Consider the following 15,282-nt stretch of genomic DNA (forward strand, 5'->3'; position numbering starts at 1 on the left):
GCTGTAAATTTAGGCCTTACCGACTTGCCCATTGACAGCAGGACGTGGGCTAAGTCTCACTGTAAGTTGCTGTTTATACTTGGCCACTGCTCGGTCCCATGACTGTGGGTACATCTACACTACAGGGGGGAGTCGATTTAAGATACGCAAATTCAGCTACGTGAATAGTGTAGCTGAATTCGACATATTGCAGCCGACTTACCCCGTTGTGAGGACGGCGGCAAAATCGACTTCTGCCGCTTTTTGTCGGCGGCGCTTACTACCACCTCCGCTGGTGGAGTTAGAGCGCCGATTTGGGGATCGATTGTCGCGTCCCGTCGGGACGCGATAAATCGATCCCCGAGAGGTCGATTTCTACCCGCCGATTCAGGCGGGTAGTATAGACCAGACCTGTAAGCAGCAGAGGTGCTGACCCCATGGGTGCTCCGGACCTCAAACACCCATGGAAAAAGTATAGTGGAAGCTCAGCACCCACTAGCCACAGCTGTTCTGTGGGGCTGCCAATGAGCTGTTTGGTGGCTAGGGGAGGTGCCTGGGGGAGGGCGGAGAGTAGTGAGCTGCTGATTGACTATGGTTTTGGGGAGGGGTTGGAGCAGGAGTGGGAAGAGGCAGACAGAGGGCAAGGCCTTAGGGGAGGAGACAGAGTGGGGTCGGGAGCAAGGGCAGAGCCTCAGGGGAGGGGCACAGTGGGGGCGGGGCCTCAGTGGCAGAGCAGGGGTGGAGCACCCCCGGGGAAAAATAAAAGTCAGCGCCTCTGGTAAGCAGAGACCTAGCAGTGAAAACCCCAATTATATCCCAGTGTCTACAGGCAGCCAATCCCCCAGGGATGTAACAAGTTCATAATCTTTCCCACTGGATGGGTAAATCCACCATTTTGTTCACAGGGTGAAAACCTCAAGGCTAACTTGAACAAAGTGAAAGTAGAGAAAATGTGGCTCCTGTCCACACTGTGCTGAGGTGCCCTGGGGAGTCGTGGCTTTCACCTGGTGTCCAAGCCCCTGCCCAGTCTCAAGAAGTGTGAGGGGGTGTGAGTGTTGTAGGAACAGCAGTGATCTGTATGCTCTGTATGACTATGCTATGTATAACCTGTATGCTCAAAAGGTTTGTTATGCTCCCCTCCCCCCTTTTCCGGGAATGCTTGTGGGATAAATGGGCTGGTTGAACAGCTAGAAGATCAGGAGAGCTTCCAGGTAGACAAGGTGTCTGGGACTCTAATTAGGCAGCGCTCAGACACCCAATGCACGGACACTGCATGGACATTGCCCAAGGTGGAGTGTTACCAACCAGACGTGGCCAAGTCGCAAGCCATGACACTCTGATTAGGCAGCGATCACACACCCTGTCACGGAGTGTGGGGGGACACAAGGCCCTGCACCCCCGGCTTCCTGCGATTCACCATGACTCTCAGCCAGCCAGTAAAGCAGAAGGTTTATTTAGACGACAGGAACACAGTCCAAGACAGGTCTTGCAGGTACAGACAACAGGACACCCCTCCCAGTTAGGTCCATCTTGGGGTCCCAGGGGCACCACAGCCCCATTGGGGGGGGGTCAGAGTCCCGTCTGGGCTCCCCTTCATTACTCCAGCCAGCTCCTGAAACTCCAACTCCCTCCAGCATCTCTCACCCAGCCTCCCCTGGCTCCTCCCCCAGCCTTTGTCCAGTTTCCTGGGCAGAGGTGTCACCTGGCTCCAACCCCCCTCCTGGATTCTCACATTACATGCTCAGGTATCTTCCCTCAAGGCCAGTCTTCATCCGGCAATGCAGACCGTCCCAGCCAAACTCCCCACTCAGCATTCAAAGACCACATTAAGAACAGTCCCAGTTCATCACACACCCAATGCATGGACACTGCATGGACACTGTCCGAGGTGGAGTGTGACCAACCAGACATGGCCAAGTCATCCCTAGTCGCAGACCATGAGGAGCAGGTCCTTAAAAGGAGAAGGGACCATGTGCTCAGCAGTACTTGTACCTCCCGTAAAGGCCCTTCACCCAGACCGCCTGGCCAGTGGTTTGCCACGTTGCATTGCATCGTGCCTCGGAAAGACTTACCTTCATCGCACCATCCATCGCTGTGCTGTGGGACACTAACCTTGAAGAATTCTGACATCTCCAGTGCCATGCCTATCCTGGGAGCGTGAGTATGCGAGTGTGAGTGTGACCCCCCTGCCCTTCTTTTGAGCTTACCTATCAGTATAATAAACGTGCTGCTTTCTGCCAAACTCTGGTGGGTCATTAGTCCTCCCTAAGCTTACTAACTGGCCCAATTTCAGGTAACATTAATGGTAGAGAATGCAGGTAGCTTAGTGGAGGATTTGACCCAAGAGTAGGGGTCCCCTGGTGCCCCCCGGTGCTCTCTTAAGCGGGTCCGGCTTGAGCCTGCACGAAAAAGTGGTAGGCTAGCAACCCACTGCAGGGAGAAAAGGACGCCACTCTTGAGTGCCGGTGTAGGGCAAGGGAACGAATTAGGTGTAAACCCCCTGGTGCCCCCTGGTGGTCTCTTGGGTGGGTCTGGCTCGAGCCTGTGTAAAAAAGGTGGTAGGCTAGCAACCCACTGCAGGGAGAAAAGGACGCCGCTGCTAAGTATGCCACCGTGGAGCAAGGGGAAGAAAGAGGCGAAGCAGCCCGAGTGAGAATACACCGCCAGGGGTGTTGTTAGAATGGCTCCAAAAGAAAGGGGCAGACCCCTGGATGCCGGGGCGGTTGCACCTGGGAGCACAATTCCTGAACTAGAGCTCATGTTGGATAAATACGTACTTATATACGGTCCAACAAGGCGGGACTGGATCGTGCAGCCGCCTGGCTGCTGTGGCAAGCAGGCTGGCAATGGCAGGTGGCAAAGAGTCAGCTCACCACTGAAGTAGATTCACTCCAGGACTGATGTAATGAGCTGGAGAAGGAACGGGATATGTGGAAGGTGCAGGCTCCGACTGCTAGCGCCCAGGCGTCTTCCCTCTCTGTAGCTGCAGTACAGGTGGCGGCAGCAGAGGAGGAGCGGGAGCGGGTGGAAGTAGAGAATGCTGCTCTGAGCCAGGCAGTTACCTGCCTGAAGGATCTGGTCCTGGAGGGATCCGCCTGGGAGAACAGGGTCTGGGGGGCTTATTCAGCCTGGGTCACCGCCGTTGGGGTGAAAGCCCAGGGGGGAGGGACCATATGATGATTGGAACAAGGATATCTGGTGTGATCTGGATCCCCCGGATCCGGACCACAGATAGCCAGACCCAAGACACCGTGTTGTAGCGGTCCGGAGGGTGGTCCGAAACTATGGGCCTGCGCCCGCAGGGGGAAGAGCAACCCCAAGTACCGGACACACTGTGGCAGAGACCGAGTTCACGCCCGCGCAAGCAATCGAGTTAGGATTAGAGTGAACCTCAGGATCCAATACGAATCCACTCCAGGGGCAGCCGAAGTGGCAGCCGCTTTGCTATCATGCACCGGAGCCGGCCATGAATGCCCGATACAATCCCTGGAGCAATTAATCAAACAGGTGGCCTCAGTGGCCGAGGCACAGGGGATCCCCCATCCCGAGAACATCTGGTTTACGGATGGCTCTGCATTGCGAGTGGAAGGACAACTGTGTATTCAGACCGTGTGTCTGAATCTGCTGGATCGCAGTGTGGTTTGCAGCTGGTCCGCGCGTTCAGCTCAGCTAGCAGAGTTAAAAGCTATAGTTGAGTGCCTGAGCCTGTGGGCTGAAAACCTGGGACCCCTAGTGGTGTTTAGTGACTCAAAATATGTAGTGGAGGGTACCAGGAACTGGATGTGGCAACGGGTTCGCGATCAATGGAAAAGCGCAGATGGGAAGCCATTAGCTCACAAGGAAGATTGGCAGTCTGGGCACCAGTGGGTGACTGCCCATCTGGGGCAATTGTATTTAACACATGTGGGGGGTCACCAGAACCCCAATTCTACCGCGGAGACTCTCTATAAACATCAAGTGGATGTGTTGGCTAAGATCCGAGTAGTAGCCGCGGTTACCACCAGACAAATTACAGGCTGCTGAAGATCCCTCGGAGCTGCCTGACGTGGCACCCGGAAGGTGGGATCGACAGGATATCATCTGTTGGGCCCATGGACTAGGGCATGAAGGGATAGAGACCACCTACCAGCGGGTCCGAGAAATAGCCCGCTGGCCGGGACAGCGACAACAGGTAACAGACTGGGTTAAAAACTGCTTGATATGTGCTATGCACAATGCTTGGGCTGGGGGGGTGGGGGATTAGAGGAGCAGTTACCCTTAACCCACTAACGGCTACCGGTGGCCCATGGGCTCGGGTCCAGTTGGATTTCATTGAGGGACTCCCACCAGGCCTACAGGGACAAACCTGCTGTCTGGTAATAATTGATGCTTTTAGCAGGTGGGTCGAAGCGTTCCCTATGAACAGACACACGGCAGCGGATACAGCCAAGGTGGTATTCAGGGAGATCATATGTCAGTAGGGATCACCAGAAGTCATCGACTCAGACCGGGGCCCCCAGTTCATGTCGGAGGTGTGGGGAAGCCTCCTGTCCGCACTGGGTATCCGGCGACAGCTGCATATACCCCGACACCCCCCCAGCTCCGGACAAGTGGAACGCATGAACAGGACCATCAAGGAGTCACTAGGTAAGGTTCTGGAACATCAAGGCGGGTCATGGGTGGAGAAATTGCCCCTTGTATTGGCCACTGTCCACAGCCGAGAACGCCTCAATTCCCACCTTACCCCGTATCAGCTGTTATTCGGAATCCGCATAGTACTCCTTCGATCAGTCCCAGAGGTCCTGCCCCCCGCACAGGATCAGCCCGAGGATTGGATTCTCTGGCCTAAAACCCTCACTGAAGAAAAGCCAGCTCTAGCACAGCAATTGCAGGAAGCCACGAGTAAGGCCAGAGTCAAAAGGGACCAGGGGCAGTCAGCAGTGGAACCATGGGACATCGGGACTCAGGTAATGTATTGTAAATTCACCTCTCGTCCTCTGCCAGCGAAGTGAGAGGGACCCTATACCGTGGTGAACAGGGCAGGAGCAACAGTGTATTTGATAGATAAAACCCGGAGGGAAAATTGGTACACCGCGGACAACTCAAACGAGCAGGGTCCGCCGCGGTGGGAGCGCTGTGCAATTTGTTTCTAAGCTTCTATCTTTCAGCCTCTGAACCAGAACATCAGGAGAGCTGGTACCAGCTGAAGAACTACAGAAATACCATGGTTATAGTGTCGCAACCAAGTCTGTGTTCAGTGCTCTGTGTCGTATGTTCTGTGTCTGTCTCTGATGGGTGTCCTGTGCTAGCATTGGGTCCAGAGAGAAACGGGATACTACACTAGACAGGGTAAATGTCTTTTCCTCTCTCTCTACTCACCCCATCTCCAGCCAAATTATCAATCACATCCACCTCTGTCCAAAAGATTTTGGTCCCCAGGTTTAATTTTTTGTTAGATTCTCTAATAATCATTTTATTGTTGATTTTTGTTATTGATACATTTGTATTGTTAGTTAGATTTTCTTGTATTGTTAATTCCACACTTTCCTCTATGCACCCTGGTTCTACTTCTCCAAGCCCTGAAGGGTAGTTCATGGGCCCCCATAACCTGAACAACTAAATGTTAGTTTAAGTGTCAGCGATTTCACCAAGTTCTCTGTTCCTATGTATCTTCCAAATCAGTTTAACCTTCCATGACAACTGTGGTATTCCTACAGATCTTATTTGTTGTATGTACTTAAGGGCTAGAGTTAACCTTTTTTGTTTGATGGTTATTGCAGCATCAAACTTGGGCCTCATTTTATTTGTCAATGTACCCAATTATTGTAATGGTGATGGTTTTATCGTATTTCTACTTATGATTATGATTGTTTGCATTTATGTTTATGTTATATCTGGTGTTTAGTTAATTATAATGGTTTTAGTTATATTCACCTAGTTATGATTGTTTGGTTTGTTTGCAACAGATCACCTGTGCCCTACAACGATCAAGGGGCAGAGTGTTTTAGGAGCAGCAGTGATCTGTATGCTATGTATACCTGTATGCTCAAAAAGTCTGTTACATCCTCCATCCCCCTTTGTCTCCTCTCCCTCTTAGAATACCTGTGAAGTGGCTTTCCCCCGACCCCTCCCTCCTGGAATGCCTGTGGGATGAATGGGCTGTTTTAAAAGCTGACAGATCAGAAGAGCTCCAAGGTAGACAAAGTGTCTGGAACTCTAATTAGGCAGCGATCACACACCCAATGCATGGACACTGCATGGACACTGCCTGAGGTGGAGTGTGACCAACCAGATGCGGCCAAGTCATCTCTAGTCGCAGCCATGAGGATCAGGTCTTTAAAAGGGGACGGGGACATGTGCTCAGGCTCTCTCACAAGCTTGTATCTCCCATGAAGGCCCTTCGCCCAGACCACCTGGCCAGTGGTTTGCCGCATTACATTCCATCGTGCCTCAGGAAGACTTACCTTCATCACACCATCTATCGCTGTGCTGTGGTACACTTACCCTGAAGGATCCTGACATCTCCAGTGCCGTGCCTGTCCTGGAAGCGTGAGTATGCGGATGTGAATGTGACCTGACTACTCCCCCTTTCCCCCGCTCTTCTTTGGAACTTAGATTTCAGTGTAATAAACGTGCTGCTTTCTGCCAAACTCTGGGTCATTAATCCTCCCTAAACTTACTAGCTGGCCCAATTTTGGGTAACAGGTAGCATTTCCATATTGCTGAGATGCCGACGTTGGGCACAGGGAAGAAGGGAGCCGGGGATGTCAACACACCTGGGCAGCCTGGAAGCCAGGCCAACCCCCATCACTGAGGCAGGGGGGAGATGAGGAACCTGACAGCCCAGCCAGTCTCCGCCTGCCCCTCACCGCATATACCTGTGTTGGGATGACAGAGACTATCTTTGCCCCATTCACCCCACATTGATCCCTCTTGTGACTAACCCCCTGTGCCCCATGTTCACCACTGGGTATGGTTCTGATATATAGTGTGCAAAGTGTGCCTGGTGAGGGATCATTGGAAAACTCATGATCTGCTCAATATTGTGCTGTTGAAATGTGTGTGACACCAGTGCATGTAGAATGGTGAGATTTTACTGTATGGTTGTTACTAGGGTGACCATATTCCAGGTGCCGAAAAAGAGGACACTGCTGAGGGATGGGAACTGGGTGGGGGGAGGAAGCTGTGGGTTAGAGGGGTTGTGGTGGGGGTATTCATAAGGTGAGGACAATGTCAGTCGCTGTCACAGTGTCAGGGCACTGCAGGGGCAGCTCCAGGCACCAGCACAGCAAGCGTGTGCCTGGGATGGCAAGCCATGGGGGGCGGCCTGCCGGTCGCCTGACTGCCATGCTTGGGGTGGCAAAAACCATAGAGCCGCCCCTGGGGCGCTGGCACAAGCCCACAATGCAGTGACAGCTGTCAGTCAGTGCCTATCTGCGGGACCCCCTCCTCAGGGCTGGGGCCTGGGTGGGCGGGATCCGGCAGCAATCAATCAGCTGCAGGTATGCAGGGGAATGGACCAATCAGCTGTGGGTGCAGGGGAAGAACCCAATTGGGTAGATGACCAATCAGGGCTGTTTCTGAGCTACACTGTGCTCTGCAACCCTCCCCCCCTCCCCGCCCCCCACATTTGCTGTTATGGGAAAGTCACTCGGACAGAGACACTAGGCTAAATAAAGAGGCTCTGTCTGATAAGTCCCAGGCATATGTTAACCCTATTTCTTATTGACATATGGAACACCCACAGACTAGCTCCTCAGAGATGACAAAAGACTGGCCATGGGTGTTAGGAAACTCTTATTTGGCTGTCTACCAATAGAAAGAAAGGGGTAAACAAAGACATTTACAGTTCATCTGTAGGACCCTTTGGATCTTACCTACACCATGGAGTTGCCTGACTCCATGACTCAGCAAAGACCTTTCCAGTATAAAGGGTTAGAGTATAAGAAGGGGGGAAAAAAGGCCTCTGGACATCTCCCCTCCCCCATCTCTACTCAGGGCAGCAAGATCACTTGAAAGACAATAGGAGCATCATTGAGCTGGGGGGAGTGGTCCTAGCTGGAAGGCTTTCCAGTGAGTAGGGACTGCTGAAAGATTTTGGGTGAGAGAAATCCTTTTGCTTGTAAGGGTACGTCTACACTCCAAACCTAAGTTGACCTGTATTAGGTTGACTTACAGCCACCATAGTAATGACTGTTGTAGCCGATGTTCACCCTATCCTGCTTGGGTGGCTAGGGTGCGTCCTCACCAGGAGCGCTTCCACTGACCTAAGAGGGGTAGTGTGGGGAGTTGAGGGCCCAGTTTCTTCACTCCAGTAGCAGCTCCCTCCGAGAAGCCAGGCTGCCCTGCAAGCTCTGGGTGGGCTGTTCCCCCTAAGAGTGGAGGAAGCCACCCGGGGCTTCTCTCCCCCGCGCCCTCCACCGTTCCCCTCCCAGTTTGACACCAGACCATAGATAACTACTCTGAGTGCATTCTTTAGTGTGCACCCACCTTCTAGTAATTTCATCTAGACCAGGGGTCGGCAACCTTTCAGAACTGCTGTGCCGAGTCTTCATTTATTCACTCTGATTTAAGGATTCGCGTGCCACTAATACATTTTAATGTTTTTAGAAGGTCTCTTTCTATAAGTCTATAATATAGAACTAAACTATTGTTGTATGTAAAGTAAATAAGGTTTTTAAAATGTTTAAGAAGCTTCATTTAAAATTAAATTAAAATGCAGAGCCCCCCAGACCGGTGGCCAGGACCCAGGCAGTGTGAGTGCCACTGAAAATCAACTCGCGTGCCACCTTCGGCATGCGTGCCATAAGTTGCCTACCCCTGATCTAGACCAACGAATTCCTCCCTGCTGGTCAGAACTGAGTCTAACCCACCTACCCCCTGGTTACTTCCCCCACCATCAGAAAGCAGAAGTTGTCCCTGATGCATTCTCAGCACTCATTGCACATTGGGTGCTGTTAAGGTGGCCAGGCAAAAAGGGGACCTGACAGTGTCTGGTCAGATCTACTGACTGGACACCCAAAGTCAAACTACTGCAGGTGGGGAGGCACTGGGTCATCACCTTCACCAGCCCCTACTCAGCCAGGGCTGCCCCCTACCTGCATTGGGTGGCTGCAGCTCCCAGCCCCAGCTCCACAGGCAAATCCCTCCCGACCCAGGGCAGGGAGGGTGGGAAGAGGAGTGGATGTGGGCAGAGCCTTGGGGGAAGAGGCAGGGCCTTGGGGAGACTAGGAGTGGTAGGGGTGGGACCTTGGGGAGAAGAAGCAGGGCAGGAGAGGTCCTGCTGTAGTGTCTGGTTTTAAAATATTACCTGGTTGGCAACCCAAGTCGCTAGCTGAGAGGCTGTGGAAAATATTAACCAACATACAAATATCACTTTTAACAGCAGCAGAGCTACTAGCTAAGAATAAATAAATTACAATGATTTTGATGTGTCTATGGGTAAGGGGACTGTTGGCCCCTCACTGAAATTTAATGGGGGTGGGGGCGGCTTTGGTTGACCCTCTCCCAAAAGCCAGGGAAGGGCCAATGAGAAATAAATACCTTGAGACTAGTCCCCAGGGCCAATGGGGAGAGGTTAACACTCTAGAGAAACTCTTCTTTGACTTCAGCCTCTCCTTGCTTGGTAACCACACGGTAGCTAAACTACACCGGACCCTCACTAGAACGCGGGATTTGGGATCCATGCCAAGTCCCGCGTTCTAGCGGGGACCGCATTACAATGAAAATTAATGACCGTTACTAAATTTGGGATCGGTGACCACGTTCTATTGGAATTTGCATTATATAGATGTGTGTTCTAGCGAGGGTCCGGTGTATATCTCTTCCTAACTAGGCACTGCCAGCCAGGGAAATGTAACTCGGACAGACAGCATTGTCTGTTACCCCTGTCATATATGGGGATGGTCATGTCAGTGAGTCTGTGACTGCGATGCTCACAAAGGTGTGAGGGCGCAATCTGGCAGCTGTAACAAAACTATATTAAGCTTAGGGTTAGAGTCAGTGTCACCGTGAAATGTGTCCCCTGCTGTTTTCTCTAGGACCAGGACTCCATGACTGTCGATATTGGGGAGTCTCTGGAAGAACTGTGGGTATCTATAGAAATGCCCCTTCTCCACCCCTCCCCAGGATCCCGATGTCTCCTTTCTGTCCTTCCATCGACTCGGTGGCTTTTATGGATGATGTCCCTATAGTGCTGTGGCGGGGGGATGTGGAGGCTCTGAGGGGCAGGGTCTGGGGCGGGGGGGTTTCAGTACAATGGGTTTTACTGATCGAGCCCAGTGGGAGCAATCAATGGAGTTCCTCATTCCTGGCAGCAGGAAGGGAATCGCACTCACTGCAGTAACTGGTCATTGCTGTGCGGAATCCCGGTTCCCTGCAAAATCCCAAAGCCCTGGCTGTAGATAGGAGAGGTGTATAGTATAAGGCACTGTTTAAGAGCCAGGCTGCCCGAGCGCTACCGGCTTCGGGCAGCCCCCACACCTCCGGACCCTGCGCCGCCGGAGCCCGGGAGGGGAAGTGCCCAGCTTCACGGTTTGCCGGGCAGCCTCCAGACCCTGCGCCCCCGGCTGGGCACTTCCCCTCCCGGGCTCCAGCTGTGCTGGGGAAGCGCCGGCCGGGGGCGCAGGGTCTGGGGGCTGCCCGGCAAACCGTGAAGCCGGTAGCGCTTGGGCAGCCCTTTCCGCGTGGCTGGGAGTGGGAGGGAGGAGGGGGCGGAGTTAGGGCAGGGAAGGGGCGGAGTTGGGGCGGGGCTGGGGGTGGGGAAATGGGTGGGGCCAGGGCCCGTGGAGGGTCCTCTTTTTTTATTTATTAGATATGGTAACCCTAGGGATAAGGAAGAAGGGTGGGGAGAGATACAAGGGCAGCTCCCTGACTCTGTGCCCCACCCAGCAGCCAGTGGGAATTTTTCACCCTGGAAGTGGTAAAACGAGCATAGGGGGGTGAGCAGGGGTCTGTCTCTTGAGTGTTCAGAGCTGCCCCAGGTCCTGGTCTGATTTCCCTGCAGCATTTAGATCTCAGCCGCACCTGGTGTCAGACCGGAGTCACTGCTGGCTCTGGGGGGCGGGGGGAGGTGCAGATAGGCCAATGAGATCAGCTTCTGCCTGCCTGTCCCTGGGGGCTGCTGGCGGTGGGGAGAGTCCAGGGCAGCTCATTCTTCAGGTGATGCCACCAGAGGGCTCCGGCTGTTGCTAAGGGGGAGGGGTTTACACTGCAATGGGGGGCAATCCCTCAAAGTGGCCTCTTTGATTCTGCTCTTTTTCTAGTGTTTGGCTCAGAGATGCTGTTACTGGGAGGGACTGAAGAGCCTGGTGGGAATCGGAGTATGACATGGACTGAAGCCCCTTCTGTAACCTCCCCCATTGCCTCTCTCGCCCCGACAGGCTGAGGAATCACGTCCACGTTTCGCTCCAGATCGGCCCGTCTTCCAGGAAACAGGGAAGGGAAATGGCTGTGATGGAGCCAGCTCAGGTAAGGGATTCTCAGGGAGTTGCTGGGCGGGGGGGTGGGAGGTAGAGGCAGGGAGGAGTTAGGGTCTGATAAACCTGCTGATTTTCTGAGTAGGCCCATTAGCAGCAGGGAAGGAGGCAACATTCCCATATTTGTCAAACAGGACACAACCACCTGGGCAGGGCTGGGAACATTTTCCAGGCTCTCAGTGCTGGAGCCTGAACCCGTTAGCCAGAGGCTGCTGTGAAATACGAAGGGAAGCTGTTGGGATTCCTGTTCCTGTCTCCGGCTCAGAACTCTGCTTCCCGTATCAGCCTGTGGCTGGCAGGTGTGTGGGAAATGAGAAGACCCTGCCCTGCTCCGTGTGCTGGGGCGGACAAGGAGCTCTCACCTTCTCCCCACCCCCTGAAGCCTCCTGGCTGCTCTGAGCAGGGTGGGGGTGGGATTCTGCAACTCTGGCTCTGCTAGAGCTTCACTTTTTCCCCCCTCTTTCCCGTGACTAGTGGGACTGTGGCTGGGGCAGCAGGTGCTGAGTGGGGGACTCTTGTTGTCGCAGGTGCCAGTGACCTTCGAGGAGGTGGCTGTGTATTTCACCCAGGGGCAGGGGGCTCTACTGGACCCCGCTCAGAGAGCCCTCTACAGGGACATCATGCAGGAGAACTATGAGACGGTGACCTCGCTGGGTAAGGGATTCCCGTCCCCACGGTTATTAGAAAGTGTAGGGCCTGCATATCTGATGCTGGTTACGTTCTTCTCTGATCAGTTAGGTTTGAGGAGAATTTGTCTCATAGTCCACAGCTGCAGTATGAGAGAGACGTGCATCTCTGTACCCTCTCCAATGGGACCACAGTGTCAAAACCTAATGGATATGCTAAACCATTCCCACCCACCCCCACTGTTCAATGGGGCAGAAGTTGTGCATTGTTCTGTCTGTATTATTTCTCATTCATACACAGCATCACTGTTCACCTCCCTCCTTGGGACTAGCTCCAGCCATGGAGAGAGCTCTGGGCTCCGCAGGTTTAGAAATAGGCAGGGCTTTAATTCTAGAGCTGTGTGTTTGTCAGCAAGGCCCCCACAGTGCACAGATCCCGCAAACTCCTAGTGAGGGTGTAACAATTCCCCCCAACTCCCCAGACATCTGCCTCCCACAAGGGGGCTCAGTGACCCTGTTCCCATCCTCTTGCATTCCGATTCCTCCAGCACAGCAGCAGGACATGGAATGTCCTTTCTGACAAATGCTCTCTCAATCTTCCATGCACCCTGACCTGGTCTGATTTCACCCCCTACACAGGATTTCCCCTTCCCAAACCTGAGCTGATCGCCCGGCTGAAACGAGGGGAAGAGCTGTGGGTCCCGGATCTCCAGATCTGCGAGGAAAGAGAGATCCCAAGAGGCGACCACACAGGTGAGGGCTGACACAGAAACCATTTGGTGAATGAAGGACAAAGTTAAGAATCCCCAAAATATGGTGTGAGTAACACCCTCAGTTCTTCCTCATCTCAGCCAGAGCAGGGTTGCAGTCAGCAGATATCACTCACGGCTTTTCAACCACCCTGTTAGCTGCAGGAGTTTCCTTCCCTGTGAGTGTTTGTGTGGGATGTTTAGGCAGAATCCAATTGCTCAGTCTTTGTGTTGGGTTTTCCCTCGGTGCTATTCCTCTTTCTCCCCAGCACCATGACTCCAGTCTGGATTGTCTCTCTCCCAGCAGGTGCTGAGCGAGGGAGTGAGAATGAGGAGGGGAATCATGAGGATGTTCCTAGTGAAGTGGATGAATGTATTATATGTGGGGGAAGACCCAAGGATCCCACAGCCCAGCAGACAAATCCCAGTGAAGAGAAACCCTATCAGTGCCTCAAATGTGGGAAAGGATTCATTCTAAGATCACAGCTTCTGACATATCAGACAATCCATACTAGAGAGAAACCCCTTCAATGCTTGGACCATGGCAAAAGCTTCAATAATCGCTCAGACCTGAAAAACCATGGGAGACGCCACACAAGAGAGAAACCCTTTCAATGCCTTGAGTGCAAGAAATCTTTCTACTCTAAGTCAGCACTAATAACACATCAGAGAATTCACGCAGAAGAGAGACCCCATAAGTGCTTGGACTGTGGGAAAAGTTTCACACGGAGATCAGTTCTCATTCAACATGGGAGAATCCACACAGGAGAGAGACCCCATAAGTGCTTGGACTGTGGGAAAAATTTCAGATACAGATCAGTCCTTCTTTCACATCTGAGAACCCACACAGGAGAGAAACCCCATAAGTGCTTGGACTGTGGGAAAAGTTTCATATGGAGATCCACCCTTGTTTTACATCAGAGAATCCACACCGGAGAGAGACCCCATAAGTGCTTAGACTGTGGAAAAAGTTTCATACGGAGATCAGACCTCATTAAACATGAGAGAATCCACACAGAAGAGAGACCCCATAAGTGCTTGGACTGTGGGAAAAGTTTCACACGGAGATCTACCCTTGTTTCACATCAGACAATCCACACAGGAGAGAGATCCCATAAGTGCTTGGACTGTGGGAAAAGTTTCATATGGAGATCCACCCTTGTTTTACATCAGAGAATCCACACAGGAGAGAGACCCCATAAGTGCTTAGACTGTGGGAAAAGTTTCATACGGAGATCAGACCTCGTTAAACATGGGAGAATCCACACAGAAGAGAGACCCCATAACTGCTTGGACTGTGGGAAAAGTTTCACATGGAGATCTGCCTTTGTTTCACATCGGACAATCCATACAGGAGAAAGACTCCATAAGTGCTTGGACTGTGGGAAAAGTTTCAGGTGGAACTCAAACCTTATAAGACATCAAAGAATCCACACAGTAGAAAGACCCCATAAGTGCTTGGACTGTGGGAAAAGTTTCATGCGGAGATCTGCCCTTGTTTCACATCAGAGAATCCACACAGGAGAGAGACCCCATAAGTGCTTAGACTGTGGTAAAAGTTTCATACGGAGATCAGACTTCGTTAAACATGGGAGAATCCACACAGAAGAGAGACCCCATAAGTGCTTGGACTGTGGGAAAAGTTTCACACGGAGATCTGCCCTTGTTTCACATCAGACAATCCACACAGGAGAGAGATCCCATAAGTGCTTGGACTGTGGGAAAAGTTTCATGTGGAGATCCGCCCTTGTTTTACATCAGAGAATCCACACAGGAGAGAGACCCCATAAGTGCTTAGACTGTGGGAAAAGTTTCACACAGAGATCAAACCTCATTAAACATGGGAGAATCCACACAGCATCTAAAATTCTGTGACCCATGGCCAGAAAGGGTGAAGCAACGTGCAGGCTAATTGATCCAGTTTCAACCTTTAGAGACACGCTTCGTAAGTGTGTAAATGGTATTTAGGTCCTTTCCATGTTCTACAGGCTTGAGCTTTGAAATGAAAACTTGTATTCCTAAAGAATTGGAAGAAGATGGTAACTATAGTAGACTGTTTACCTGTGTCTTGTTAGAGGTTAACAATGTAACCAAACGGTTTCCTCTCTAGGGGTGTATTCTGTTAATTCGGAGATCAAAAGGAAATATTAACATTTAGATAAAACTTGGGTGTAACATTGTCATTGTCTGCATGTCTCTTTAAAGTTTGTGGTAAACAGTCTATGAACTGCTTAATGGATAATTGCCTTATGTTAATCCATGTAGTTAATTGCCGGCGATGTTTACGAAATACAAGGTTACTTCAAAAGCCTATTGTTCACCATAGGACTTTGTGCTGTTGAGAGGATGCAAAAATCTGTATAAAAACTTTTGGGACCTGATCCTTTTCTCTCAGATCTTCGTAAGCTTTATTCAGAGGGAGTTTGAGTCGTAAGACTGAGATCTCCAGTCCCCTCTGGACTGCCCTGATAT

The 15,282-nt window shown here is 51.9% G+C and overlaps 1 protein-coding gene across 1 annotated transcript; it reads left to right on the top strand.

Moving 5' to 3' along the window:
- Nucleotides 1–2,907: 2,907 nt before the first annotated feature.
- LOC128847381 (zinc finger protein 271-like) lies at nucleotides 2,908–14,823 on the top strand. Its single transcript, XM_054046771.1, has 5 exons — nucleotides 2,908–3,087; nucleotides 9,999–10,049; nucleotides 11,340–11,427; nucleotides 12,701–12,814; nucleotides 13,118–14,823. Exons 1-5 carry the CDS (start codon nucleotides 2,908–2,910, stop codon nucleotides 14,683–14,685), a joined length of 2,001 nt encoding a protein of 666 aa, XP_053902746.1. The 3' UTR covers nucleotides 14,686–14,823.
- The last annotated feature ends 459 nt before the right edge of the window (nucleotides 14,824–15,282 follow it).

Source organism: Malaclemys terrapin, chromosome 13, assembly GCF_027887155.1.
Source record: "Malaclemys terrapin pileata isolate rMalTer1 chromosome 13, rMalTer1.hap1, whole genome shotgun sequence".
Classification (NCBI taxonomy): domain Eukaryota; kingdom Metazoa; phylum Chordata; order Testudines; family Emydidae; genus Malaclemys; species Malaclemys terrapin.

Excerpts from the sequence above, each read along its gene's own strand:
- LOC128847381 (XM_054046771.1), top strand. The coding sequence starts at position 2,908 with ATGTGGAAGGTGCAGGCTCCGACTGCTAGCGCCCAGGCGTCTTCCCTC. Across the intron at positions 3,088-9,998 it reads GATCCGCCTGGGAGAACAGG|GACCAGGACTCCATGACTGT; the intron begins GTCTGGGGGGCT and ends TGTTTTCTCTAG. Across the intron at positions 10,050-11,339 it reads AGTCTCTGGAAGAACTGTGG|GCTGAGGAATCACGTCCACG; the intron begins GTATCTATAGAA and ends TCGCCCCGACAG.